The sequence below is a fragment of the Macaca thibetana genome, chromosome 20 (genome assembly GCF_024542745.1).
Source record: "Macaca thibetana thibetana isolate TM-01 chromosome 20, ASM2454274v1, whole genome shotgun sequence".
NCBI classification, from domain to species: domain Eukaryota; kingdom Metazoa; phylum Chordata; class Mammalia; order Primates; family Cercopithecidae; genus Macaca; species Macaca thibetana.
This window is the reverse complement of record NC_065597.1, coordinates 41801369-41828702: the sequence shown is the minus strand read 5'-3', so window position 1 is coordinate 41828702 and position 27334 is coordinate 41801369. Positions and strand designations below refer to the sequence as shown.

Sequence of the window (27334 nt, the reverse complement as noted above, 5' to 3'; positions counted from 1 at the left end):
TGAACTCCTGACCTCAGGTGATCCACCTGCCTCTGCCTCCCAAAGTGCTGTGATTTATAGGTATGAGCCACTGTGCCTGGCCAGTATTTTTTTCTTTCTTTCTTTTTCTTTTTTTCAGGTTCATTGAATTTGCTTTGAGACAGGATCTTGCTCTGTTGGGCAGGCTGAAGCACAGTGGTGCAATCATGGCTCACTGGAGCCTCAATTTCCTGGGCTCAAGCAATCCTTGCACCTCAGCACCCCTCCACCCCCACCTACTCCTTTCCCCCACCAGTAGCTGGAACTACAGGCGCCAGCTACCGTGCTTGGCTAATTTTTTAAATGTTTTTGTAGACTGGGTTTCCCTATGCTGCCCAGGCTTATTAATTGATTTTCTGTGTGATCTTAGGGAAATCGATTATTTCCCATAAACATTTTTTAAATTAGAAGTTAAATTCTGCCTAGTTTGCCTCACATGATTATTGTGGATGACTGAATCAGAGAAGAGGTAAGAGCTCTTTGAAAAATATGAAGTACCATACAGAAGTTAGATGCTTTGTCCTGGTGAGACCCCTCCAAAGCACAGCTAAGGAAGTGTGGAAGGCACTCTTATCACATCATATAGCTTTGAAAGCCTAGCATTGAAAGTATGAACTTGATTCTTTTGGAGAAATCCTTTGGCTCTCAGTGAGTTTACTTTCTATTAATGACTATATTAAGCGGAATGGAAACTGAAAGAGGAAAGAGGAGGAAGTCAGAATTAAATAGGAAGAGTAAGCCCATAGCAGAGTCCAGATTTAGACCCCAAGCTACTTGGAATGATACTGGACAATTATGGGTGTGTTTAATGATTGCCCTGAGTCATGAAAACAAAAGGAGGCTTTAAATTATGTCTGGCTTAGTAATATAGCATATTTTTATCATTATTCAAGTTTTAGCATGTAAAGAGGAAAAGTGTGCAGTACTTACACATACCATTTTCTATTAGTGAAACTAAATGAGGCCGCTTTAAAATTATCAGTGTTCACAATATCTTCCAAAAGACATGTAAATGTATAAATGTATAAAAAATATACATATAAATTTTACAGTTTGGTGAGCTATATAGTAGATCTCTTATTTTGTCCATAGGTCGTAAAGATCTTATACTGTATTTAGGAACAAATATAACTTAAGTGGGAGTCCTTTACAGGGCTAATAAGTAAGCATTATTTTGATAAAGTGCTGTGTTGTCTACACTAGGTATAGTAGAAATACTCTTGGAATAGTAATCATCCCAGGCCCTACTTTGGAGTGGAAGAAATAGTCAATGTAGAACTTTATAGTACATTGTACGTAGATGTGCCTGCTAATAACTTCTGTAGACAGCAAAGTTTAAGAGAAATTAGGTGGTAAATACAACATATGTATCTAAATAAATTTGGTCTGAGAGATTTGATAAGATGAAACAGTACATAGTCCAGAAAATTTTTATACTCAAAGAATTGTAGAAAATATCTTAAATGTTTTCAGTTTTGTGTATATCCAGAGAATATCATCCTGTAATCTGCTGGTTGGCAACCCAATGGCAGTATTAGATGTATGTTTTTATTTTGTTTCGTTTGCTATTTGTTTGGTTAAGAGAGTTACCTAATTAGGAGTGTGAAAAAAAAAAAAAAGATTTATTATAGTAGTGGGCTTTTGTTTGACTTCAGACATTTTTGTTGTTACAACAATATTAGTGTCTTGTTTGTGAAATTTGTTTACCGGGAAGCCAAATACTTAGAATAACTTTTAGTTTATCATTATCATCATCATCATCATCATCTCCATCATGAAAGGAAGAAGCTACCAATGTTGCTTTATTCTGCAAACAATATAATAGATGCTTGTTGAAAGTATGGAGTGAAATCTTAAATATATCTGTTAAAAAGAGTACAACTGGCCAGGTGTGGTGCCTCATGCCTGTAATCCAAGCACTTTGGGAGGCAAAGGCGGGCGAATTGCTTGAGCCAGGAGTTTGAGACCAGCCTGGGCAACATAGTGAAACCCTGTCTCTACAAAAAAAATAGACAAAAATTAGCTGGGTGTGATGGCATACACCTGTAGTCCCAGCTACAGTGGGGCTGAGGCAGGGGGTATTGCATGAGCCCAGGAAGTAAAGGCTGCAGTGAGCTATGGTCGTGCCACTGCACTCCAGTGTGGGTAACAGAATGAGACCCTGTCTCAAAAAAAAAAAAAAAATAGTACAACTTTAAGCAGGATGTGGGTACATGACTGTAGTCTCAGCTACTTGGGAGGCTAAGGCAAGAGGGTTACTTGAGCCCAGAAGCTTGATGCTGCAGTGAGATGTGATTGTGCCACTGCCCTCCAGCCTGGGGACCATAGAAAGATCCCATCTCTTAAAGAAAAAAAAAACAGAGTACAACAACTTTGGTAAACTTGGAATATAAAGATATTTCCTTAACCTATTAAAGAGCTGATAAAGAGTGGTACTTTCAAACCAGTACACATTATGTGAAACACTAGAGGCACTTCCCATTTGTTAAAAGAAAAACCTTAGCCAAATTAAATTTAAGTTTTGTTTTTTTTTGTTTTTTTGTTTTTTTTTTCTTGAGACAGAGTCTTGCTTTGTCACCCAGGCTGGAGTGCAGTGGTGCAAGCACAGCTCACTGCAACCTCCGCCTTCTGGGTTCAAGTGATTTTCCTGCCTCAGCCTCCTGAGTAGTTGGGACTACAGGTGTGCACCACCACGCCTGGCTAATTTTTGTATTTTTTGTAGACACGTGGTTTTGCCATGTTGCCCAGGCTGGTATTGAACTCCTGGGCTCAAGGAATCTGCCTGCCTGGGCCTCTGAAAGTGCTGGGATTGCAGATGTGAGCCACTATGCCATTTAACGGTTTAATTGAGCAAAGAATGATTTGCAAATTGGGCAGCCTCCCGAGCCAGAGTAGGTTCAGAGAGACTCCAGCACAGCCATGTGGTGGAAGAAGATTTATGGATGGAAAAAGGAAAGTGATGTACAGAAAAGAGAAGTGAGGTACAGAAACAGCCGGATTGGTTACAGCTCAGAATTTGCCTTTTTAGAACACAAGTAGATGTTTGAACAGTTGGCCACCTTTGATTGGCCAAAACCCAGTGATTGGCACAAGAGCAGGTTCCAGTCTCTTTACATCTCCATTTAGGTTATAGTTCACTATGGATGGAAAAACCTGTAGATCAAACTTAAAATAAGTAAGGAGACAGTTTTAGGCTAAACTTGATTTAACACATTAAATCCATAACAAGACAGGATGCCTGCCCTCACCATGTTATTTGATCTTATTTTAGTAATTCTAGCCAATGTAGTAGGGCAAGAAAACTGCCTGCTTGGTTACAAAATAAACATGCAAAAGTCAATATTTGTAATATGTGACAGAAAATATAATTTAAAAAAGAAGAAGCCGGGCACGGTGGCCCGTGGCTGTAATCCTAGCACTTTGGGAGGCCAACACAGGTGGATCTCTTGAACTCAGGAGTTCAAGACCGTCCTAGGCAACATGGAAAACCCCGTCTCCACAAAAAAATTAGCCAGGTGCGGTGGTGCGCGCCTGTAGTTCCAGCTGCTTTGGAGGCTGAGGTTGGAGGATTGTTTGAGCCTAGGAAGCACAGGTTGTAGTGAGCTGAGATCATGCCACTGCACTCCAGCCTGGGTGACAAAGTAAGACTCTATCTAAAAAAAAAAAAAAAGAAAGAAAAGGAAAGAAAAAGAAAAAAGAATTTCACTTACTAGAGCATCAAATCCCTAAGATAATTTAGAACAAAGCCAGAAAAGTGAAGAAAATACAAAAATCTTTACAGTGAGTTGCATAAAAAAAAACAACTTGAAGATGTCAGATCAACTCATTAATGTGTTGATTAATGTAATTAAAATCCCACTGTTTTTTTTGTGGGGAGGGTGGGAGAGTCACTTGTTAAAATGATTCTAAAGAGCATCTGGAAGAATAAACAGGCAAGAATAGCCAAGAACATTTTGAAAACTAAAGATGAGTTTGGAAGACGATTGGTTTTGTACTATCAACTACTTATAGATTTTACATGAATTTTAAAGGGTAATCTGAGTCCTCGAATAGACAGAAATAGCCATAGATCTGAAAGAACACTTAAGACCTGATCTAGCTATCCGTGAGAGTATGTATAATCAAAGTCTTTGTGTGTGAATCAGGAGTCTTTCAGGTGCAAGGTAAATAAGCTCATAATTGCTTAAGCAAAGGTGGTACTTGCTTTAGTGACTCCAGAGAAAGCTCAAGTGCCTGTCTCCCCCTGACTTTGATTCTTTTTGGGGTTGGCTCCATTCTCTCCTGTTGCTAATGGCTTCCTTTGTGCAGCCAGAGGAAAGGAGGTGTGGTTTTTTGATACTTCCAGTCTTCTATTTTTATAGCTTGAGATCAAAGAGGGAAGTGACCTTCCTTAGAGTCAGTGTGTAAAGTCCTAAGGAAGATACCACGTGGGGTGCTGGGGCCATGTGCCCATCCCTGGCCCATGACGATGGGGATGCTACACTAACTGGGGGCCACCCATGGCTGTTCCTGCCTTGAACTGCCAACTGGCTTTGCAGTGCAGCTTCACCAGAATCACATGGAATAGTAGGGATAGGAATTGTTTCCCAAAGAGAGTGTGTGGGGTGGTAAAATTACTAGTGGGGGAGTAAGGGGACAGGCCATTGGGCAGACTGGAGCAGCATTTACTTACTCAGTCATTGAGAAAAGGATGGAACATTCAATAAAGGGTGCTGGACACAGTTTGTGCTCTAAAAATTTTGTGTTTCACCTATTAATTTATCCCTCCCCTTAGCCCCTGGCAAACACTGGTCTGTTTACTGTCTCCATAGTTTTGCCTTTCCCAGAACGTCATGCCCTTGGAATCATACAGCAGGTAACCTTTTCCAGTTGGCTTCTTTTGTCTAGTAATGTGCATTTAAGATTCCTTCATGTCTTTTCCTGGATTGATAACCCATTTCTTTTTAGTCCTGAATAATATTCCATTGTATGGTTGTACCACAGTTGATCCATTCAACCTACTGAAGGTCATTTTGGCTGCTTCCAAGTTTTGATAATTTGAAAAAAAAATTTTGAGACAGGGTGTGATTGTGTTTAAGATACTGGTCTCCTGAACAACTGAGCTCACATGAACCCCTCTCCTCAGCCTCCTGGGTAACTGGGATTACAGCTATACACCACCGTGCCCAGTGTGACAATTATGAATAAAGCTGCTATAAACTTCTATGTAGGTTTTTTTGTGTTTGGACATTGGTTTTCAGTTCATTATGGTGAATACCAAGGAGTGCAATTGCTGGATTATATGGTGAAAGTATGTTTAGTTTGCTAAGAAACTGCCAGCTGGGTGTGGTGGCTCACGCCTGTAATCCTAGCATAATGGGAGGCTGAGACAGGAGGATCCCTTGAAGCCAGGAGTTTGAGACTAGCCTGGGCAACATAGTGAGACCTCATCTCTACAGAAAATTTAAAAATTAGCTGGTCGTGGTCTTATGTGTCTATAGTCCTAACTGCTTGGGAAACCGGAGGATCACTTGAGCCCAGGAGCTGGAGGTGGCAGTAAACTGTGATCATACCACTGCACTGCAGCCTGGGTGACAAAGCAAGACCCTGACTTAAAAAAAAAAAAAAAAAAAAAATGAGTCAGAGGGTAAGGAAGCAAAAATAAGTAAATAAATAAATAGAAGATAAAAGAAAAATCTATCTTTCAAAGTGGCCGTGCCATTTTGCATTCCTACCAGCAATGAATGAGAGTCTCTGTTGTTGCACATCCTCACCAGCATTTGGTGGTGTCAGTGTTCTGGATTTTGAATATTCTATTACGTATATAATACTGTCTCACTCGTTTTAATTTCCAATTCTTTAGTGATGTATGAGATTAAGCGTCTTTTTAATATGTTTACTTATCATATATGTATCTTCTTTAGTGAGGCCTTTGTTTAGGTCTTCTGCCCATTTTTAAAAATGGGTTTATTTTCTTATTGTTGAATAGTATGAGTTCTTTGTCTATTTTGAATACTTGTCTTTTGCTTTATTTTTGTGTTTTTTTTTTTTATTTTTATCTTTTTGAGACAAGTTCTCACTCTGTTGCCCAGGCTGGAGTGCAGTGGCATGAACATGGCTCACTGCAGCCTCAACTTCTTCCAGGCTCAAGCAATCCTCTTGCCTCAGCCTTCCGAGTAGCTGGGACCATAGGCGCACACCACCACACCCTGCTAATTTGAAAAAATTTTTTGCAGAGGCGGGGGTCTCACCATATTACCCAGGCTGGTCTTGAACTCCTGGCCTCAGTCAATCTTCCAGCCCTCAGCCTCCCAAAGTGCTGATTATAGGCCTGAGCCACTTAGCCTAGCCCAGAATTTATTTTTTTATTTCTTAGTTTTGAAAAAATATAGGACCTCATAAAAGTCAGTCTAGATTTGTACACATTATGTTTTTGGTGTATATGTAAATGGATTCTTTGTGAATCAATTTTGTTTTGTTTTTTTGCTTTTAAAAATACCAGCACTGGGCTGGGTGCTGTTGCTCATACCTGTAATCCCAGCACTTTGGGAGGCTGAGGCAGGTGAATCACCTGAGGTCAGGAGTTTGAGATCAGCCTGGCCGACATGGTGAAACGCTGTCTCTACTAAAAATACAAAAATTAGCTGGGCGTGGTGGCATATGTCAGTAATCCCAGCTACTCAGGAGGCTGAGGCAGGAGAATTGATTGAACTTGGGAGGCAGAGGTTGCAGTGCTCCAAGATTGCACCACTGCACTCCAGCCTTGGCGATAGAGCAAGACTTTGTCTCAAAAAAAAAAAAAAAGAAAAAAACTGCAGCAGTGGCTGGCCAAGGTGGCTCACACCTGTAATCCCAGCACTTTGGGAGGCCAAGGCAGGTAGATCTCTTGCGGTCAGGAATTCAAGACCAGCCTAGCGAACATGGCGAAACCCCATCTCTACCAAAAATACTAAAATTAGCCAGATGTGGTAGTGCACACCTGTAATTCCAGCTGCCTGGGAGACTGAGGCATGAGAATCACTTGAACCCTGGAGGCAGAGGTTGGAGTGAGCCACTGTATTCCAGCCTGGGTGACAGAGGGAGACTCTATTTAAAAAAAAAAGAAAAAAAAGGCTGGATACAGTGGTGCACGCCTGTAACCCCAGCACTTTGGGAGGCTGAGGTGCTCAGATTGCTTGAGCTCAGGAGTTTGAGACCAGCCTGGACAACATAGTGAGACATCATCTCTTAAAAAAAAAAAAATACCAGCACTTGGTCAAAAGATTTCAACAGTGCAGAAAAAGAAAGTTGCTATATCTTTTCTCCAAATTAGTCTTGTTTCTAGTTTCATTATCCAAATAATCACTACTAATAGTTAAAACATTTTAAATACACATTGGGAGTTTGTCCTATTTAATATAAATTATTTATTGAGCAAATAATCACTGCTAGTATATTTTGGATACTGGAATTTTCATATGTAGGGGTCCTTGAATGTAAGGTGCCCCTTTGGTAGTTCTGTGCTTCTTTTACCTGTACTGTAACATAGGGAAAGATGTTACAAATGGTTAGTATCTATTCTTAAACACCAGCCCTTCCACTAAAGGTAAACAACAAATAAATATATAAATGAAGTTTTGGTATTGGGATTACACGGGTTAAACACATCCATATTTCATTATTAATATTTAAGAATATAACAAACTTCTTATTGGCATTTGGACCTTGTAGCTAGGGAAAGATTAAGCTTTGTTTATTTGTGCTTTGTTTTTTTTCTTCACTCAGATATTTGAGGGTTTCCCATTTGAGGAATACATTTATTAATCAAGCTTTAGTTGCAAGATATTTGATCTTAGAGAATACCATCAACCATTCTTCTTTAAGCTTCCTAACTTTACCCAAATTTGGTTGGATCTACTCAAGAGTAGTTTGGGTAGTTCAGAAATTTTATTGGAAGGGGAAATAATTTTTGACCCAAATTTGATAAAGCAACTCTTGAGTAATGATTTCTTTTCTTGTTCTCTCTTTATAATCAATTGAAAGTAGTAGTAAGGCTGGGTGGCAAAAGAAAGAGGCCTGGGGAGAATCGGGTGGTTTTCATTATCTCTTTTCATAGCAGCTAAGTGGGAAGGGACCAAGAGGAAATCAACTGAAAAACCATCCTTCTGAAACATTGGCCTAAAAAAGTGTAGTCCAGAAATTGAGTGCAACTGGCAGTGGCATTTAAAAGGAATGCTCTAATTTCTAGGAAAGCAGGCACGAGTACCTCTTAAAAGAAGAAAAAAATGAAAACTGTAATTTAGGACACACAGACGAGTATCCATTCCCTGTACTTTTACTCTCGTGTCCTAACCAAGGAAGGGTTACCATAGCAAATATGGCATTCCTTAGCCATGATTCACTGTTGTAAATGCCTGCAGCATTCATAAAAGTAAGATATATGGGCTCTTTCTTTTTCCTTTTGAATCCGTATTTCTGTATTTAAATCTGTATGTCAACATCTTATTTTCTGTCTCTCTTGTTTTTTTAAATCTTGGGAGATGGTACAAATTATTTAGGGGAGTGAATAAGTTTCTTGTCTACAAATAGAGGAGAGAGAAGGCTTTTTGTCTTTCTGCTTTGGAACTGGAGAGCTTCCTATTTAGGCACGGCCTTTTTCAAGTGACCTTGTATTGTTATCAGTACTGTAGAAGGTAGGCACATTGTACAGACTTTAAAATGTAAAGCTTTTAGGCATTCCACTTGTAAACCTTGGCTTTTTAAAGAAAATTACATGTTCATTGTGAATATTTTCTTATCGCCCTATCTCTGTGCACATGCAGACTTCCTTTGGCTACATTCTGAAAGGTGTAATTGTCTTCTTTAAGGACAGTGGACATCTATAGTTCTTAGGTCAAATTGTCCTCCTTCTGGTTTTGTCAGTTCTCAGCCACATTGTGTGAGCATCCATTTTCTTGGATCCTGGTTTGGATCTCATTTTAAGGAACATCACGTCCCTTTTGAGACTATGTGGACATCAGGGTGGGTAGATGTTCCCCTGTGAACAGAAGGTTCCTCCCTAAGGAGGTGCTTCTCTGTGTTGAGTCTTGCATCTGGGCACACAGAGCCCAAAGCAGGAAGAGTTGAGTCTGAATAGGGAGGCCTGTAAGCCTCACTGCTCTGCCACGGCTAGGCCTGGTTGGCCATGCTCCAGGAGCCCTCAGGAGGCTCTGAAGTGATTCTGCCTCTGGGAATTTTACAGAGGAGCTAATATTTGAGATCTCCAAAGCTGAGTGAGAGGGTGATTCTTGAAAAGGCAAGCAAGGCATGCCTCGGTCCAGTTCTGTGGGGCTGTCATAGAAGAGGGCTCGGAAGCTCTTGTAAGTGAGGCTGGAAAGGTAGGCAGTGTTACCATAAGGAGGATGGAAATGACACAGATAGGCTAAGGAAGGGGACCTCGGTAATCATGCAGCGATGGCCTAGAAAAGGGAGAGGCTCATGGCAGGGAGACCAGTTTGGAGGCTGCCACAGTGTTCTACTGAGAGAGAAAAAGAATTAAACTCAAAGCACGGTCAGGGAAGGTGGAGGGGCAGGATCTGATTTGGAAGTGTTTTGTTTTTTGGTTTCGGGTACAAGGATTTGGAAACCTCTTGACTCCGTAGATGAAGGAAAATGAACCAAGGAAGACTGAAGTTTCCACTCAGGGAAGAAAACACAGGAGTAGGAATCGATTTAAGAGAATGGCAGGCAGTTGTGTTTTGAACTTGTTTAGTGTGAGGTGACATCTTTGTAGGGATGTCTAGCTGGTAGCTGCAAGTACAGGAGGCTAGATGTGTGCATGAGTTTCTTGGTAAAGATCCATCTGCAGTCTCCTGAAGATGTCACTCAGATTGCACTGCCATCACCCCAGGGCCCAAGAGAAGACACTCGCTTCTCTTGGTGTCTAGGCGGGTTTGAAAAAAATCAAACAGTACAAAATCATGCAAATTCAGACCTCTACTCCACCCCAGAGGAAAGTCCTGCTAGCAGTTTTTGTGTATTCTTCCAGAAATCTGCCTTGCAACATGTTTGAGTATATAAATAATCCCAGAAAGGATGGGCCAGACACTAGCAGAAACTCACCACACACACTGCGCTGGGCATGCAGAAACTTCGCGAAATATACTGGTGTGTGCTGTCACTGCATTCCTGGATTTGGGGGTCTTCTGTGTCCCCAGGTATCAGTATTGCCCACAGGCTGACCACTGAGCTCCTTCCACAGCCGACTCACGTCACCCTCTTTCGAAGTGTGTCTGCAAAGCTAGATTATTAGATTGTTTCTGCTTTGTGTTTTCTTTAATGAATTTTTTAATGATGAAGTTCTTGTTTTAAAAATATACAGTGGTAATTAACATGTATGCATTTTTCTTAAAATGACCCCCCCAGTCCCTCTTCAGATGTAATCACTGTTAACAGTATCGTATATAGACCCTGTTCTGTGTGGGGTGGGCAGAGGGCCGGTTAGCAGGTGGAACATGCATACTCACAACCATATTTTTCACATGGGAAAATATAAAGGTGACAACAAATCTCCTGGTCTGTAATCTCATCAAGCAGACAATAATCACTATTTGAAAAGCGGACAAATACATGCTGATTTTTAAAAAAAATTATAGTAGTACAGAAAGATACAAAAAAAAAAAAAAGTTAAAGTCTTCCTAACTCTCCTGCCTGTACCCTCCACTGGGCAAAAGTCCCTGTCCCTAAGGTAATATCTGTTGACAGTTCTCCTTGCAATGCAGATAGGAGCATGTTGTGTATCTGCCTCTGTGTGTATGTGTTTACATGTCTTTTTTTTTTTTTTTTTTTTTTTGAGACGGAGTCTTGCTCTGTCATCCAGGCTGGAGTGCAGTGGCGTGATTTCAGCATGCTGTGACCTCCGCCTCCCGGGTTCAAGTGATTCTCATGCCTCAGCCTCCCGAGTAGCTGGGATTACAGGCAACCACCACCACACCCAGCTAATTTTTGTATTTTTTGTAGAGATGGGGTTTCACCATGTTGGCCAGGCTGGTCTGAAGCTCCTGACGTCAAGTAATCCACCCGCCTCAGCCTCCCAAAGTGCTGGGATTACAGGCATGAGCCACAACTCCTGCCCCTGCACATGTCTAACGCACACAAAGGGGATTCTGCTGAACACATTTTTTTGTGCTTTTTCTTTCCAACTTAACATATTTGACATCTTTATCAGCTTATATAGCTTTACTTCATTCTTTTAAAGAGGTTATTGGCTATAAAGAGAAAGTCAGAGAAAGTCAGTCAATGGGTGCTTCTATGATTATTTAATTAGATCCTGTTGATGGACATTGATACAATTTCTAAATTTTTTAGTATCCTAAATAATCCTGTGGTAAACATCCTTATACAGATGTCCTTGTTCGCTCATGAAAATATTTCTGGAGGATGGTGAGAAGGGAAATTTTAAAAATTATTTATATAAACATTGTCATTTGTTAGTAGAATGACCTCGGGAGAGGTTGTAGTAATTTATGCTTCCCCACATGCATATGAACGCCTTTTCAATATATTGTTTCAAAATTGGATATCATGAACCTAAAGATATATATATATATGTATGTATTTTTTTTTTTTTTTTTGGTGGGGGGATGTCCTGTTATTTTCAGTTATCGAATAGAACTTTGTTAGTTCCTTCATGTAAGGATGAAGTTGGTAATTATTATTTTGTGTGTGTGTGTGTGTTACTTTCTTTTTTTTTTTTTTGAAGTTGGTAATTAAAGGGATCTGACTTCAGTTATGGAACTGGGAAAACAGGACCTTGATGTGGAGGTGGGCTTAGACATGCTATGTCTGGGCAGGTATCTCTTGGGAAGCAGTATAACCCCTGAACAGAAGCATGGATGAGCCGCAGGGGACGGTGCTGAGCAGAGGGGCTGGCCGTGGGTCATCTGCGGCTGTTGACCTGGAAGGCACAAGGGAGTTTTCCACCTTTCCTTTGGTTTTGAGAGTGCAGAAGCTACTAAGCAACTCACAACGTGCCCAGGGTGGTGGTCCAACTGAAGGATGTGAAACGGTTCTTCCTTTCCCAGCCAAAGAACTTGAACCTCCCACCCTGTGACAAGCATTATAAAATTCACATAATTTTGATAGGCTGGATTCCCTTTCTGTAGCAGATCTTTCCTCAGAACAGAAGTGGTTTTTTGTTTTTTGTTTTTTTTTTTAACCTAAATTACCTGTGAGTTTTATTTTTTAAATATGGAATATGTTTTTTGGACACCTCCTTGTCATATTAAATGTTGTTATTAAATTTGAGATTTTAATATAAATTTTACCCCAGCAAATTAATTTTGTTTCTCTTACTCTCTTGTTTTTGGCATCTTTTCCCGTTATATAGTGGTGCTCATGTCATCATATTGCTCTTATGTGACTTTTCCTTTGTGAACAGGGATCTTGTTCACTTTTCCTTTTTTAACTTTTTTTTTGTTTTTTCGAGACGGAGTCTTGCTCTGTTGCCCAGGCTGGAGAACAGAGGCACAGTCTCAGCCCACTGCAACCTTTGTCTCCCGGGCTCAAGCGATTCTCCCACCTTAGCCTCTTGAGTAGCTGGGATTACAGGCATGCACCATCACGCCTGGCTAATTTTTTGTATTTTTGTAGAGATGGGGTTTCACCATGTCATCGAGGCTGGTCTCGAACTCCTGGACTCAAGCGATCCACCTGCCTCAGCCTCCCAAAATGCTAGGGTTACAGGCATGAGCCACTATGCCTGAGTCACTTTTCCTTTTAACATAAAAACACTGATATCCTAGAGAGGGCACTATATTTTGGGTACATATGAGTTCAGATCACAGAAGTGTTGTATTCTATACTTCTTTTTTCATCATTCTTACTTCAGTATGATGTATTTTATAATTTTATATGAGAAACTGTAACACTGGGCATGTGTCATCAAGCAGTACCTACTCATAAATCATATTAAATTTTGATCCAAACATGGGACAAACTGAAGTTTTCTCTGTGTACTTGAATGCTTTCAGAGGCATAAAATTATATTACCATGTGAAAGCAAGCCTACAAAATTCCTCAGGCTTCCACTCTGCCACTCAAATGAGAGCCAGACTTACAGTGCACACTCTACAAACAAACTTCCAGCCCGTCAGGGTATTTTAAGTGCCTGAATATGCAAGGCACTGTGCCAGTAAAATTACTCAGTCCCAAGGATAGAGCCTGTTAGAATTATTTTAAAATCTGTACTTGAAGTTTATTTCCTCAGTGTTCCAAGATATTTTATCTGGTTGTTCTCTGAGTATTTCACATGTAGCTAGTTACATATAGGTGAGATAGTGATGCTTGTGCCTGGTGTGGATGAGAAACTGAGCCTGGCAGACCTGAGATTGGATTTCCTCTTCTGACTTTGCAAGTGTGGCTTGGCTTTAATACCCCTCCTCTTTTTCCGTATTCCTCTTTCCCCCTTCCATTTTGCAAATATGCATCAATCAAAATACAAATAGATTGCAAGTATGTGTCAATCAAATTGTATTGTATTTTGATTGATGCACATATGCACTGATAGTTACACATATGCATCAATCAAAATACAATAACCTGTGGAACCATTTTTTTCTGAAATAGGAAGGTGGTGCCATGGGCTATTGATTGTTGAGGGTAGTCTTCAGAGCTTGTCTTACAAATCTATAATAATTTTCCCCCAAATTAATGTGCTAGTTAGAACACTAGATTGCATCACTGAAAGTGAATTTTAGAATCTTTTCCAACTTTTTACCAAGTTCAGAAAACCGTTTTATTGGACCTTTGTTTGCCTCATGGTCATCTGGTTTCTTTATGCTGATAATGACAGGGACCTTACTAACCTACAAGGCAACCCAGTCCATCCTGGGCAGCTATGATCATTGGAAAGCTCTGAATCATTCATCTGGAAGCTGCCTATGGCAGAATAGTGCAGAACATATGCATTGCACTATGTTCTACAAAACTACATTAAATAAGTGTTCCTTTTCATTGTTAGATGGAAGTGACCCAGGGCAAGGATCATGTTTGATGAGCCAGTTTTCTCCTAGTGCCTTGAACATAGGCACTTGGTAATGTTTAAAGAATGAATTCTTTTTTTTTTTTTTTTTTGAGACAAAATGTCACTCCACCACCCAGACTGGAGTGCAGTGGCACGGTGTCAGCTCACTGCAACCTCTACCTCCCAAGTTCAAGTGATTTTTGTGCCTCGGCCTCCTAAGGAACTGGAATTACAGGCATACGCCACCACGCCCAGCTAATTTTTATATTTTTAGTAGAGAAGGGGTTTCGCCATGTTGGCCAGATGGTCTCCAACTCCTGGCCTCAGGCAGTCTGCCTGCCTCAGCCTCCCAAAGTGCTGGGATTACAGGCATGAGCCATTCGCCTGGCCAGAGAATGAATTCTTAATCAGTTTCTTATGACTTCATATTGACTGACAGTTGTGCTAAATACTTTTTGCCTTTATTTGAATTAGAAAATTTGTAAGGGGGCCTTCAGAATAGATGCAGTCACATTTAGGAGTTTTCTTCCCCCCATTAGTTAAAATGCAGTTTTTCTATGGATCTGTTTTAGAACTACGAATAAACTCTGATCAGTCACTGCAGACTACGCAGTAAGATAAGAAGCAGTCCAGTTGTTCTGTCGTTTATTCATGGCCCTCATCTTTGCCAGCTGACTTGTGCAGAAGAGCACAGCAAACTGTAAGCTTCCTAACAGCTATTCCCATATAGACCTTAGAGAACATAATCAAACCTGGGAAACTCAAATCAAAACAAAACACAACTTCAAAACAGAAGTTGAAGGTCCTGAAGGTACCCAGAGGCATAGCAAGGAAAATGGCCCCACTGGGATATCTTTTGGATTCACCTACATACCTCTCTGGAGTTTTAAGATCCACTTTTTGTGACATATTGCATAGCAAACAGGCCGAACGCTGTTGTAAATCATCCTCTGCGAAAGGCCCAGGTTTTGAAACTGAAGGCCTGAAAAGGCTCCTGCTTACCAGCTGTGTGCTGTACCTGACACACTGAAGCCTGAGAGTGCCAGTCACCTGTCAAAGGGAACACAGCTGCCCTCAGGCAGAACCTGAGTCTAGAACTCAAGGTTTTTGACTCTTAGGCTAAAAATAAAAAATCAGAAGGAGGAACTATGGATTGCTTAATCAGTCACATTTTCACTTTCCAGAGTTTCTTGTAGCACAAGTTATAGCCTTTGGGGATTAGGATGTAAACACTTTTTTTTCCTTCCCTAAAGCGATTTTTGGTCTGTCAGTTTTTCCAGCTTCCTGCTCTGGGCCCTGAAGGTGCCACACAGTTGCAGGCATGCTCCTACTTCAAGGCTCTGTTAAGCTGTGGCTGCCCTTCCTTCCCACTGCTGTGCCCCAGGCCAACCCCTCTGCCCCTTCCTTCCCCTGAGGCGCTTTGCACCTGTTGCTCCGAGCCTCCTGGTCTATCCCAGTTAGTAGAGTCCCTGTGCTTACCTCCGTGGCTCAGTCCTCATGGGTGGTCAGTGCTCTAGGGAAGGTGAGCTGACCTCTTCACTTTCCCTTCCCAGCCATTTATAGCTCTTCATAGCCTCACCAACTTAGAAAGGGATGCTGCTTTTCTCTCTGTCCCCCATCCTGACTACATTCAAGTCATTGCTCAGCCCAGTGAGTTTGTCCTTTCTTCCAGACCAGTAGTTTTCCCCCAGGCCCTCAGGCTTCAGCCCTTGAAGGCATCCTTAGCCTCCCCCCCCACTATGATAGCCAGGCGCTGTGCCTGGCCACAGGGTGTGGGTATGTGTGTGTGTTTTGTTTCTGGAGCCCATTCCTTTCCTTCCACCATCTTCTAGGCCTTCATCCAATCCTCCTGCAACTTGATTCATGACTTTTCCCTGCATCTAGTCTAGTCTCTTTGCTGGTCTGTTGTTTGCATAGTTGCCAGTTTAATCTTCTTAAAATGCTGCATTTTTGAAGTCAGTCTCTCTCTAGTCCCTGTCAGAAACATTTAAATAGCTCTGTTGCCACAGGGGGAAAGCTTGAACCTCTTAGCCAGTCAGTCATTCAGAGCCTGCCCTCTACTGGGGCCTGCTTTCCTCTCCAGATGCTTCTCCCACTCTGCCTGCCACAGCCCTTGTAGCTGGCTGATTGCCCTGTACCTCGCAGGCTCTGGAAGTCTTCAGCTCCTTCATGGAGCCTTTGTCTACCAGCCATTCTTTTCAAGACTTTGCTGTTGTTCACTGCCTGATTTGTTCATTTGACACTTAATTCACTGAGCAAACATTATGAAAGATGTACTGTTTGCTACTGTGAGGAATGGATCCCCAAGAGGTAAGAGGGTCAGTCCCTACTGCCAGGAAATTTGCCTGGATTCGGTATCTTCTTGTGTCTATCAGATCAGAAGTGGAAAGGCAGAGGCCAGGCTGTATGCTTTTTAAATTTTATTTTATTTTATTTAAATCATCAGCACCTCAGCAAGTGTTTTGCACAGGAAATTTCTTAATGTTATTTAATTATTTTGGTTTTTTTGATTAAATTCTGTACATTCCCATTTTAGCTTATCTTGAGTTATAACATTAAAATTAAGGTAGTCATCAACTGAATTATAAGACCTAATTAAATAAGATTATTTAAGATAGTGATTTCTCATTAGATTGGCCCTATTCATATTAACTTTTCTGCTTTTTTCTTCAGTCTGCATGAAGAAATCAGTGATTTTTATGAATACATGTCTCCAAGACCTGAGGAAGAGAAGATGCGGATGGAGGTGGTGAACAGGATCGAGAGTGTAATTAAGGAGCTCTGGCCCAGCGCTGACGTGAGTCCCTTCCTGGGTAGCCTATGCTTGGGACAGTCCTTGTCCACGGGCCAGAGGCCTATCTGCTAGTATCTCATGCTAGTCCTCACATGCAAGTAGAAGTGCACTGTAGAGTTGTGGTCTAATTAAATTTTAAAGGCAAAGAATTTTCTGCAGTCTTTAGAATTTGAGGCTTACTAATTATTTTCATTGGATTGGATGACTAACAACTTTTTTTTTTTTTTTGTAGTGCTAATAGCAACTACTAAAGGCAAGCTATTGTTAGAAATTATTAGTGTAAAGAGAAGAAAGACAAATCAAACCTCATTGTTGTAGTGGTCTGTTATTGGATATGATATATCAAAACCTCATTACTACTTAGTTCCAGCCTGCCAGAGTAAACATTATATAATTGTTTACAGCTGAATGAAAATGTCAAGTACGAAATTTTGTCACTTGTGGCTAATGCAGGCATAAGTCTTTTCTTATTTCTTTCCTGAAATTGCCATTTTCATCTCTCTCAGACCAGCTAATTGCCTTTTAGACAGCTCCCAGTCAGTGAACAAAATGATTGCTTGGGATTTCTTCTTGGCTTATTTGTTGTTTTTGTTACTGGTACCAAGTCTTTTGTTTTTTTTTTTTTTTTTTTTTTTTTTTTTTTTTTTTGAGATAGGGGTCTCACTCTGTTGCTGAGGCTGGAGTGCAGTAGTGCGATCACGACTCATTGCAGCCTTGATTTCCTGGGCTCAAGTGATCCACCTCAGCATCCCGAGTAGCTGGGACCGCAGGTGCACGTCACCACACCTAGCTGATTTTCGTATTTTTTTGTAGAGACTGAGTCTCACTGTGTTGCCCAGGCTGGTCTTGAACTCCTGGGCTCAAGCAGTCTGCCCGCCTTGGCCTCCCAAAGTGCTAGGATTATAGGCGTGAGCCACCACACTTGGCCTGTTACTGGTACTAAGTTAATACTTCACTTTTTAGGGCACTTTGAGGGCCTGTTTTATGATTTTGTGTATGCAAAGAAGTAACAAAATAATAGAATCCATTACTTTGTGTTCTGTAACTTTTCTTTAGGCACTGTCCTGGGTGGTGTTTTTGTCCAATTGGCAAAACAAGGAAGTTTCACTGTATGTAAAACTTGCATGTATATGACAGTATATATATGACGCTGTAGGTAAAGGGAAAAGGGGAGGATACTAATATTTTATGAACAGTGACCATATGTCACATTCTTTCTCCTATGTGATCCAAATCAGTGGTTCTTAGCTGGTGGTTATTTTGCTCTCCAGGGGGGCGTTTGGCAATGTCCGAGACATTTTTGATTGTCCTGGCTGGGTATGCACTGCTAGTACCTAGTGGGTAGAGGCCATGGATGCCGCCAGCCATTCTGTGATGAGCAGTATAGGCCCTTACAACAAAGAATTATCCACTGCCAAATGCCAATATTGAGAAGCCCTGGTCTAATTTAACCCTTATCTTTCTTAGGTGGAGGTTGACTCTCTCTCTCTCTCTCTCTCCAGCCAGCCAGCCAGCCATCATCTGTCTACCTACAGATGAGGAACATGAGCTTGTGGTTAGGTTCCCAGGTCCATCTCGCCTCAGAGGTTGAACTTGTTTCACTGTTTATCCTTTTCCCCCGCCCTGAGATGGAGTCTTGCTCTGTTGCCCAGGCTGGAGTGCAGTGACACAGTGACATGATCTCAGCTCACTGCAGCCTCTGCCTCCCAGGTTCAAGCAATTCTCCTGTCTCAGCCTCCTGAGTAGCTGGGATTACAGGTACCCTTCACCACACCTGGCTGATTTTTGTGTTTTTAGTAGAGATGTGGTTTCATCATGTTGGCCAGGCTGGTCGTGAACTCCTGACCTCAGGTGATCCACCTGCCTCGGCCTCCCAAAGTGCTGGGATTAAAGGCGTGAGCCACTGTGCCCGGCCTATCCTTTTTTATTACAATTACCTGCATACGTATTTCTGCCTGAGTTCCCCTGTTCTCCATGGGTTGAGGTGGAATGCATCCCAGTTTTATGCCACAGCACGATGTTATAAAATCATGGTGCCTGGTGTTCTCTGTGGAATTGACCTGAAGGCCCACACTTGCCCTACAGTTAGTCTGATCCCAATTTAGTAATCTATTCGAAGACTCCTGCTCAGAGAACAAAAATTAAGGATTTGTGATTGTGTCTCTGGATAATGAGGGAACATTATTGATCTGAACTACTTCTGGAAGTTTCCTGTGGTTGGCTTTCTGTATCCTTAAGTACCACACCTCCATATTAAACCAACAGTGGATTGAAAATATTCAGAAAAAAACTATTAAAATAACAATGCACCAATAAAAACAATACAAATTATTTTTAAAATATAGTATAATGACTATTTAGATAGCATTTACATTGTACTAGGTATTATAAGTAATCTAAAGATGATGTAAAGTATATGGGAGGACTCGCATAGTTATATGCAAATACTCCACCATTTTATAGCAGTGACTCGAACATCTTCAGATTTTGGCATAGTGGGACTGGAACCAGTCTCCTGCCGATACCAAGGGACAACTGTATTTTGGTCTCTGTGTTTCATATTTGAACCAGGTAAGTTGAAATTATATTCAGAATGTCTGCTTGTGAAACAGAATGCCCACTTCATGAAGAACGGGGTTAGAAAAAAAAATACTCTTGTCATACCGAAAAGTACCAGTAGAGGGTAGCAAAAACTGACATTTCTCCATATCTTGGTGACTTTATCTGATACCTCAATATAATAACTTCTTTTTCTGTTTCAGGTCCAGATATTTGGAAGTTTTAAAACTGGACTATATTTACCTACTAGGTTAGTACACTCATGAATCTTTTAAAGGACTGTACCTTTTCCTAGAGTGTATTCGTTTTGGCTGTCAAATTTGTAAGGAGTAGAAACAAAACAAATTTATAAAACAAAAATGGGACTGGGCATGGTGGCTCACGCCTGTAATCCTAGCAATTCAGGAGGCCGAGGAGGGCGGATCACTTGAAGTCAGGAGTTCAAGACCAGCCTGGCCAACATGGTGAAACTCCATCTCTACTAAAAATACAAGAATTAGCTGGGTGTAGCGGCACGCGCCTATAATCCCAGCTACTCCGGAGGTTGAGGCAGGAGAATTGCTTAAACTCGGGAGGTGGAGGTTGCAGTGAGCTGAGATTGTACTCCAGGCTGGGCAACAGAGCGAGACTCTGTCTCAAAAAAATAAATAAATAAAAATAAAAAATAAAAAAGTAAAGGATTTACCAGCATTTAATTTGATTCACCTTGAAGTAGAATATCACTTCACATCTCCAAGACGTAGATGGTACAGAGAGATGGAAAAGGGATCATGTTGCAGTGGAATCAGTTAGTTACTAATTTTAGAAATTGACTACCTGGCAGAGTATTGCTCAGTCCCATAACTTAACCCACTGACACAGATGTTAATGTAGTCTCATGATAAAATGTCTGATTGTATATCCTCTAGAATGTGAGTTCCCACTGTCTCACTCACTCACTCACTCACTCTCTCACTCTCGCTTTCAAATTAAGAACTCATTCTACTAGTTATGGCTCCAGCATCCTGATCCAGAAATTCAGGTACAGATCTCTTCTCTGAGAAAGATCTTGGCCTTTCAGGACTCTTGTTCAGTTTCAGTCTTCTCAAATGAGACCTCTTTTGATGCACAGCCTTGGAGGCTTTCTTTTGGAAATGATGTTTCTCTGAAGGGTGAATACTTGCTCTCTAAGAATTGAAATTGTTTGAACATTCCGTCATGGTTATTACTATTATTACCTAATCTCTCCAGAATAAAGTCAGCGTCATGTTTTTCCATTTGAGCTTGATTTGGTACACTTTAGCCCAACTTAAAGTGTGCTGAAGTGGGTGGACCCTGGCAATTTCCATTCTTCCCATAGATGTCCTTGGCCTGCAAAAGTCATAAAATACTCAACTTCGAGTTCATATTTCTTACTTAGGTTCTCAGCCTCAGTAAAACATGAAAAATCACTCTTTCTTAAAAAATTTAATTAAATTTTATGAATAGGTAGTACATTCACATAGTTCACATTTGGAAAAGGCACAAAAATCAATACAGGGAAAAGTCTCAGTCCCACCTCTGCCCCCTGGTTCTCCGTGGAACAGCCACTTGTTTTTTTGTTTTGTTTTGTTTTGTTTTTGAGATGGAGTCTGGCTCTGTCGCCCAGGCTGGAGTGCAGTGGCGCGATCTCGGCTCACTGCAAGCTCTGCCTCCCGGGTTCACGGCATTCTCCTGCCTCAGCCTCCTGAGTAGCTGGGACTACAGGCGCCTGCCATTGTGCCCGGCTAATTTTTTTGTATTTTTTAGTAGAGATAGGGTTTCACCGTGTTAGCCAGGATGGTCTCAATTTCCTGACCTCGTGATCTGCCCACCTCGGCCTCCCAAAGCGCTGGGATTACAGGTGTGAGCCACCACGCCCGGCCAGAACAGCCACTTTTACCAGTTTCTCACATATCCTTTCAGAGATACCTGTGCATATAAAAGGACATGTGTGTGTATTAACACAAATGGTAGCATGCTGGATACTTGTTCTGCATCCAGTTTAAAGTACTTCGTAATATTTCTGAGTTGCAATTAATCTCATCCAGATAGGAAAATCATTATGTCTAGTACCAGAAGCCTTTATTAAGGAAAAGACGTTAAGGGCCTTTTTTTTTATTCTTTTTTTTTTTTTGAGGTTTTACTTCTTTCAAAATTACCCTATTTCCTGAGACCTGAATTCTGTGAAATGACTGGGAGGAGGAGTTTGTTAAAATCAACAACTACTATTTCCCCTCTCCACAAAACCATTATCACTAACACATTTAGTCTTTGTTGGCCAGGATGGGAAATAGGTTTTAATTGTACTAATGAAGTCTGTAAGCGTGAGTGTCAGTTAAAACAAGTTTCCAGCTTCTTCAGACCCTCTTGTATATGTATTCTGTGTTCAGTGACATCGACCTAGTGGTGTTTGGGAAGTGGGAGAACCTACCCCTCTGGACTCTGGAAGAAGCTCTTCGGAAACACAAAGTCGCAGATGAGGATTCGGTGAAAGTTTTAGACAAAGCAACTGTAAGTTCTGCAGCATTTCATATTAAACCTTGGTTATTTACCTATGAAACTTGAATTAAAATTAAAGTTTGGTGAGCACAGTTACATTGCAAGTGAGTGATTCTTTCATTTTGTTAATGTCACCGTGCTTGCACATAAAAAGTTTTCTGGTTGTCCACGCTGGATTGTGACCACACAATCTTGGGTCACTGCAACCTGTACCTCCTCGGCTCAAGTGATCCTTCTACTTCAGCATCTCGAGGAGCTGGACTACAGACACAGCCTGCCATGCCTGGCTAATTTTTTTGTAAATTTTGTAGAGACGGGGTTTCACCGTGTTGCCCAGACTGATCTCCAACTCCTGGGTTCAAGTGATCCACCCACCTCTGCCTCCCAAAGTGCTGGGATTACAGGTGTGAGCCTCTGCACCTGGCCTGCATTTCTTTTAACAACAGCAGAATACCCAATTTTATCACACACAGTACTCACTGTAGAGATGTTTGTTTTATTCATTTGCATTATTATTTTTTTTTTGAGACAGAGTCTTGCTCTGTCACCCAGGCTGGAGTGCAGTGGCGCGATCTCGGCTCACTGCAAGCTCCGCCTCCCGGGTTCACACCATTCTCCTGCCTCAGCCTCCCGAGTAGCTGGGACTACAGGCGCCTGCCACCACTCCCGGCTCATGTTTTGTATTTTTAATAGAGACGGGGTTTCACTGTGTTAGGCAGGATGGTCTCAATCTCCTGACCTCGTAAGCCGCCCCGCCTCAGCCTCCCAAAGTGCTGGGATTACAGGCGTGAGCCACTGCGCCCAGCAATATTTTATTCATTTTTTTAGAGAGAGATACAGTCTCACTATGTTGCCCAGGCTGTTCCCTAACTCCTGGACTCAAGTGATCCTCCCACCTCAGCCTTATGTGTAGCTGGGACTACAGGCGCACCCTACCACGCCTTGTTTATTTAAAAAAAAATTTTTTTTGTAGAGATAGGGTCTCCCTGTGTTGCCCAAGTTGGAGCATTTTTTGAAAAGAACTCCTGATAGCTCATGTAAATAATCATGTCAGTTTTTGAGAATAATTTTTATATCTTACCTTGTCAGGTTGCTTTTTGGGCTATTTGCAAAACTGACCAGTAATGCAAGGGGGTTGTAGTGTATACCTTAAGAATCCAGCAATTTTCTTATTAGAAACAGTTTGATGATACAAAACATTTAATACCTAGTATTCATTGTTCTTCATCTTATACTCAGAAAGTGTTCTCCAAAGTATTGAGGAAGGTTTTTGTTAGATAATTTTAAAATTATTATAACTATATGTCAACTAATAAACGAGATGATGGGCATATTAATTTACTTAACTGTGGTAATCACTTCAGTATGTATATCAAGATAAGTATATCAAAACATGTATGCCTTAAATATAAACAATAAAAATAAATAATCAAAAATTGGACACCAAACAAAATTCTCAATTTATAGAAATTACAAAATATATTGTATGGGGCCCAATGCTAAATATGCAACATATGGTATTTGTAGCAGTCCAGGGTTACTGGGGTGTGCCATATTTAGAATACTCAGTGTTCTTATGCTCGCATGAGATGATGGAGACCTCATGTCTAGTAACCCTCCATCCCCTGATTTTGTCATTTAATCTGGTTAAAGCATTTACATTTTACCTTTCTTCTCTTTATAGGTACCTATTATTAAACTAACAGATTCTTTTACTGAAGTGAAAGTTGATATCAGCTTTAATGTACAGAATGGCGTGAGAGCAGCTGACCTCATCAAAGATTTTACCAAGGTCAGAGAATTTAGTGTTTATACAATAAAACTATTAGAAACGTAATTTTAAGATTCTGTTGTGGTGGTGGTCTAATATTTTTATATGCATGTTGCTGACAAACACCTCTCTCTCTCTCTCTCTCTCTCTTTCTCTCTTTTTAAAATAGAGCTAGGGTCTCACTCTGTCACCTAAGCTGGAGTTCAGTGGCTGGATCATGACCCACTAAAGCCTCAAACTCCTGGGTTCAAGTGATCATCTCACCTCAGCCTCCCAAGTAGCTGGGACTACAGGCGTGAGCCACTACACCTGGCTTTTTTTTTTTTTTTTTTTTTTTTTTTAAAGTGTTGGGGATCTCGCTGTGTTGGCCAGGCTGGTCTCTAACTCCTAGCCTCAAGCAATCCTCCTGCCTCAGCCTCCCAAAGCACTGGGATTATAGGCATGAGCCACCATGCTCAGCCTGCACCTTACTTTTGTATGCAATGGTTTTGCTTTCTTTGAATCTGCTTGTAATGATCAGTGATTAACTTATAATGTGACCTCAAGTAAGAATTAAAAGTTGAGAAAGCTTTTGAAGAAATTGTCTGCTCTAGATCCTTCCTTGTAGAGACAGAAGAGATGGAATTCTGCTACACAGTTGATTCCATCTGTTTTTAACCTTCAGGAGTTCAGATTAAGAACCTTTCCTTTAACCCATTTCCTGTTTGCCCCAAGAATACTGCGCGGGCAGTGAGCTGCCCTTTCTTTTTTTTCTTTTTTTGAGGCAGAGTCTCGCTCTGTCACCCAGGCTGGAGTGCAGTGGTGCGATCTTGGTTCACTGCCACCTCCGCCTCCCAGGTTCAAGCAATTCTTCTGCCTCGATCTCACAAGTACCTGGGACTACAGGCACCCGCCGCCATGCTTGGCTAATTTTTGTATTTTTAGTAGAGATGGGGTTTCACCGTATTGGCCAGGCTGGTCCTGAACTCCTGACCTTGCAATCTGCTCACCTCAGCCTCCCAAAGTGCTGGGATTACAGGCGTGAGCCACCGTGCCCGGCTGTACTTTTTTTTTTCTAAACGGGAAATAGGTTAAGAGTTTTAAGAGCATTTTCTAGATTTCAATCCCTAAATTACCTTTAAGGTGTTTCCTACAGGCTTCCTTACTTCTATTTTGAAATGATTTAAGTTTATTTCTATTCTATTTTCTTCCAAGATAGAGAAGAATTTGTCACTATTATCTGTGGAACATTTTACATACTTAGATAGTTGTCAGCTTTCTCCTCTCTAACCTAAACCATTAACTCCTTTGGCTTCTGTTAGAATATTCACAATTTTTTTTTCTCAAGCAGCTCTAAAGTTTCTATTTCTTCTTTGTTTTTTAAGAAAAAATGTTAACTACTTGATGTTGCAAGCATTATCATCTTGCATAAATGTATGGAAGACAGAAAAGCAGAAAATTAAAGAAATATTATCCATAATCTCACTATATTGGATGTGTGTATGTGTGTGTGCATGTGCGCCTGTCTAATATTTTTCTGGAAAAAAGCTTTTAAAAATTGAAATTCGTATGCATGATAACATTCATCAGTATGAAGAGATGGTGTAAAGTGAGTCACCCTTACACCATAGATACTTAGATCATTTTTATAGAATTTCTCATTGCCAGTTATTATTTTTTGTGTTGCTTTTTTATGTTCTTTAAAATTATAAGCAAAGGAGTAGCACATTGTACACACATTGTCTCATACCTTTGTAAAAACTTAATGTTTTGGAGGTTTCTTCCATATTGACGCATAGAGGCTTGCTTTATTCTTTTTGTTGGTTACACAGGCAGTAGTCTTTTGTAAGACTGTGGCTGCTTGATTTAGCAGTTCTTCAGTGTTGTTCCAGTTTTTCTTTTGCTGTTAGAAAAAGGGATTGACGAATATACTTCCATGCATGCATCTTGCTTTACACGTGCAAAATGTTTGTAGGAAGAGTCCCAGAAGCAAAATTTTGAGGTCGAAGGGTATATCCAGGTAAAACTGCGTTAGATATTTCCCTAATTATTTATTCTTTCACATTCTCATTTTCTCTCTCTCCCTCCCCCTTTTCTTCTCCCTCTCCCTATCCATCTCTCTCTTCCTCTGTCCCTCCCTTTCTCTTTTCTCTCTTTTTCTTTCCCTTCCTCTTCTTTTCTTTTCTTTTCTTTTCTCCTTTTCTTCCTTCCCCTTTCCCTTTTCCTTCCTTCTTCTTTTTCTTCCTTTCTTTCATTTTTTGACACCGGGTCTCACTCTGGTACCCAGGCTAGAGTGCAGTGATCATGGCTCACTGCAGCCTCAGCCTCTTGGGCTCAAGTGATCCTCCCACCTTAGCATGAGTATCTGGGATCACAGGCGGGCCTACCACACCTGGCTAACTTTTTTTTTTTTTTTTTTTTTTAAATGGAGTCTCACTCTGTTGCCCAGGCTAGATAGAGTGCAGGGGCGTGATCTCGGCTCACTGCAACCTCCGCCTCCTGGGTTCAAGCGATTTTCCTGCCTCATCCTCCTGAGTAGTTGGGATTACAGGTGCTCACCACCACGCTCAGCTAATTTTTGTATTTTTAGTAGAGATGTAGTTTCATCATGTTGGCCAGGGTGGTCTCAAACGCCGACCTCAGGTGATCCGCCCTCCTCAGCCTCTCGAAGTGCTGGGATTATAGGCGTGAGCCACCAAGCCCGGCCACTTTTTTTTTTTTCCAAAGTAGAGATGAGGTCTTGCTATGTGGCCCCCCCCTTTTTTTTTTTCCTTTTTTTTAAATAGAGATGAGGTCTTGCTGTGTTGCCCAGGCTGTTCTTAAATTCCTGGGCTCAAGCAGTCCTCCTTGCTTGACCTCCCAAAATGTTGGGATTACAGGCATGAGCCACCAAACCTGACCCCTTATTGTTCTTTGGAAGGGAACTGTATCTAGACTGACTTAACTACAATGTTTTTTGGTTTTTTTTTTTTTTGAGACAGAGTTTTGCTCTGTCACTCAGGCTGGAGTGCAGTGGTGCGATCTTGGCTCATTGTACCCTCCACCTCCCGAGTTCAAATGATTCTTGTGCCTCAGCCTCTAGAATAGCTGGATCTACATACGTGTGCCACCACGCCCGGCTAATTTTTGTATTTTTAGTAGAGATGGGGTTTTTCCATGTTGGCCAGGCTGGTCTCGAACTCCCTACCTCAAGTGATCTGCCCACGTCGGCCTCCCAAAGTGCTGAGATTACAGGCGTGAGCCACCGTGCCCAGCCCACAATGTTTAAAAATACTTACTTCTCCATATTTTTGTTCTTTCCTATGCTTGCTTAGTTTGATACAATTTGCAAAAGTATAAGCTTTTTTTTTTTTTCTTTTTTATAGAAGCCATGCATGTTCACTGTAGGACATCTAGAAAACAGAGATAAGAGTAAAGAAAAAAATAGAAATCACTGGCCAGGTGCTATGGTTCACACTTGTAATCCCAACACTTTGGGAGGCCCAGGCAGGCAGATCACTTGAGCTCAGGAGTTCAAGACCAGCTCAGGAGTTCAAGACCAGTGGTAAAACCCTGTCTCTACAAAAATACAAAAATTAGCTGGGTGTCGTGGGCTGAGGTGGGAGGATCACTTGAGCCCAGGAGCTGGAGATTGCAGTGAGCCAAGATTGTGCTACTGTACTCCAGCCTGGGTGACAGAGTAAGGGGGAGAAAAATGGAAATAACTAGTAATTTTACCACCCTAAGTAATAATAGCTGTTAAGACTTCTTTGAA

General features: G+C 41.2%; 1 protein-coding gene across 5 annotated transcripts in view; it reads left to right on the top strand.

The window, feature by feature from the left end:
• The window catches only part of TENT4B (terminal nucleotidyltransferase 4B), an 85345-nt gene that overhangs the window by 43435 nt on the left and 14576 nt on the right, over nt 1-27334 (top strand). For all 5 annotated transcript variants that reach the window (XM_050774792.1, XM_050774795.1, XM_050774794.1 and 2 more), the window contains 4 exons: nt 16652-16775; nt 19535-19581; nt 21722-21842; nt 23515-23622. In XM_050774792.1, the coding sequence (XP_050630749.1) occupies nt 16652-16775; nt 19535-19581; nt 21722-21842; nt 23515-23622 (400 nt within the window). The remainder of the gene's footprint in view (nt 1-16651; nt 16776-19534; nt 19582-21721; nt 21843-23514; nt 23623-27334) is intronic.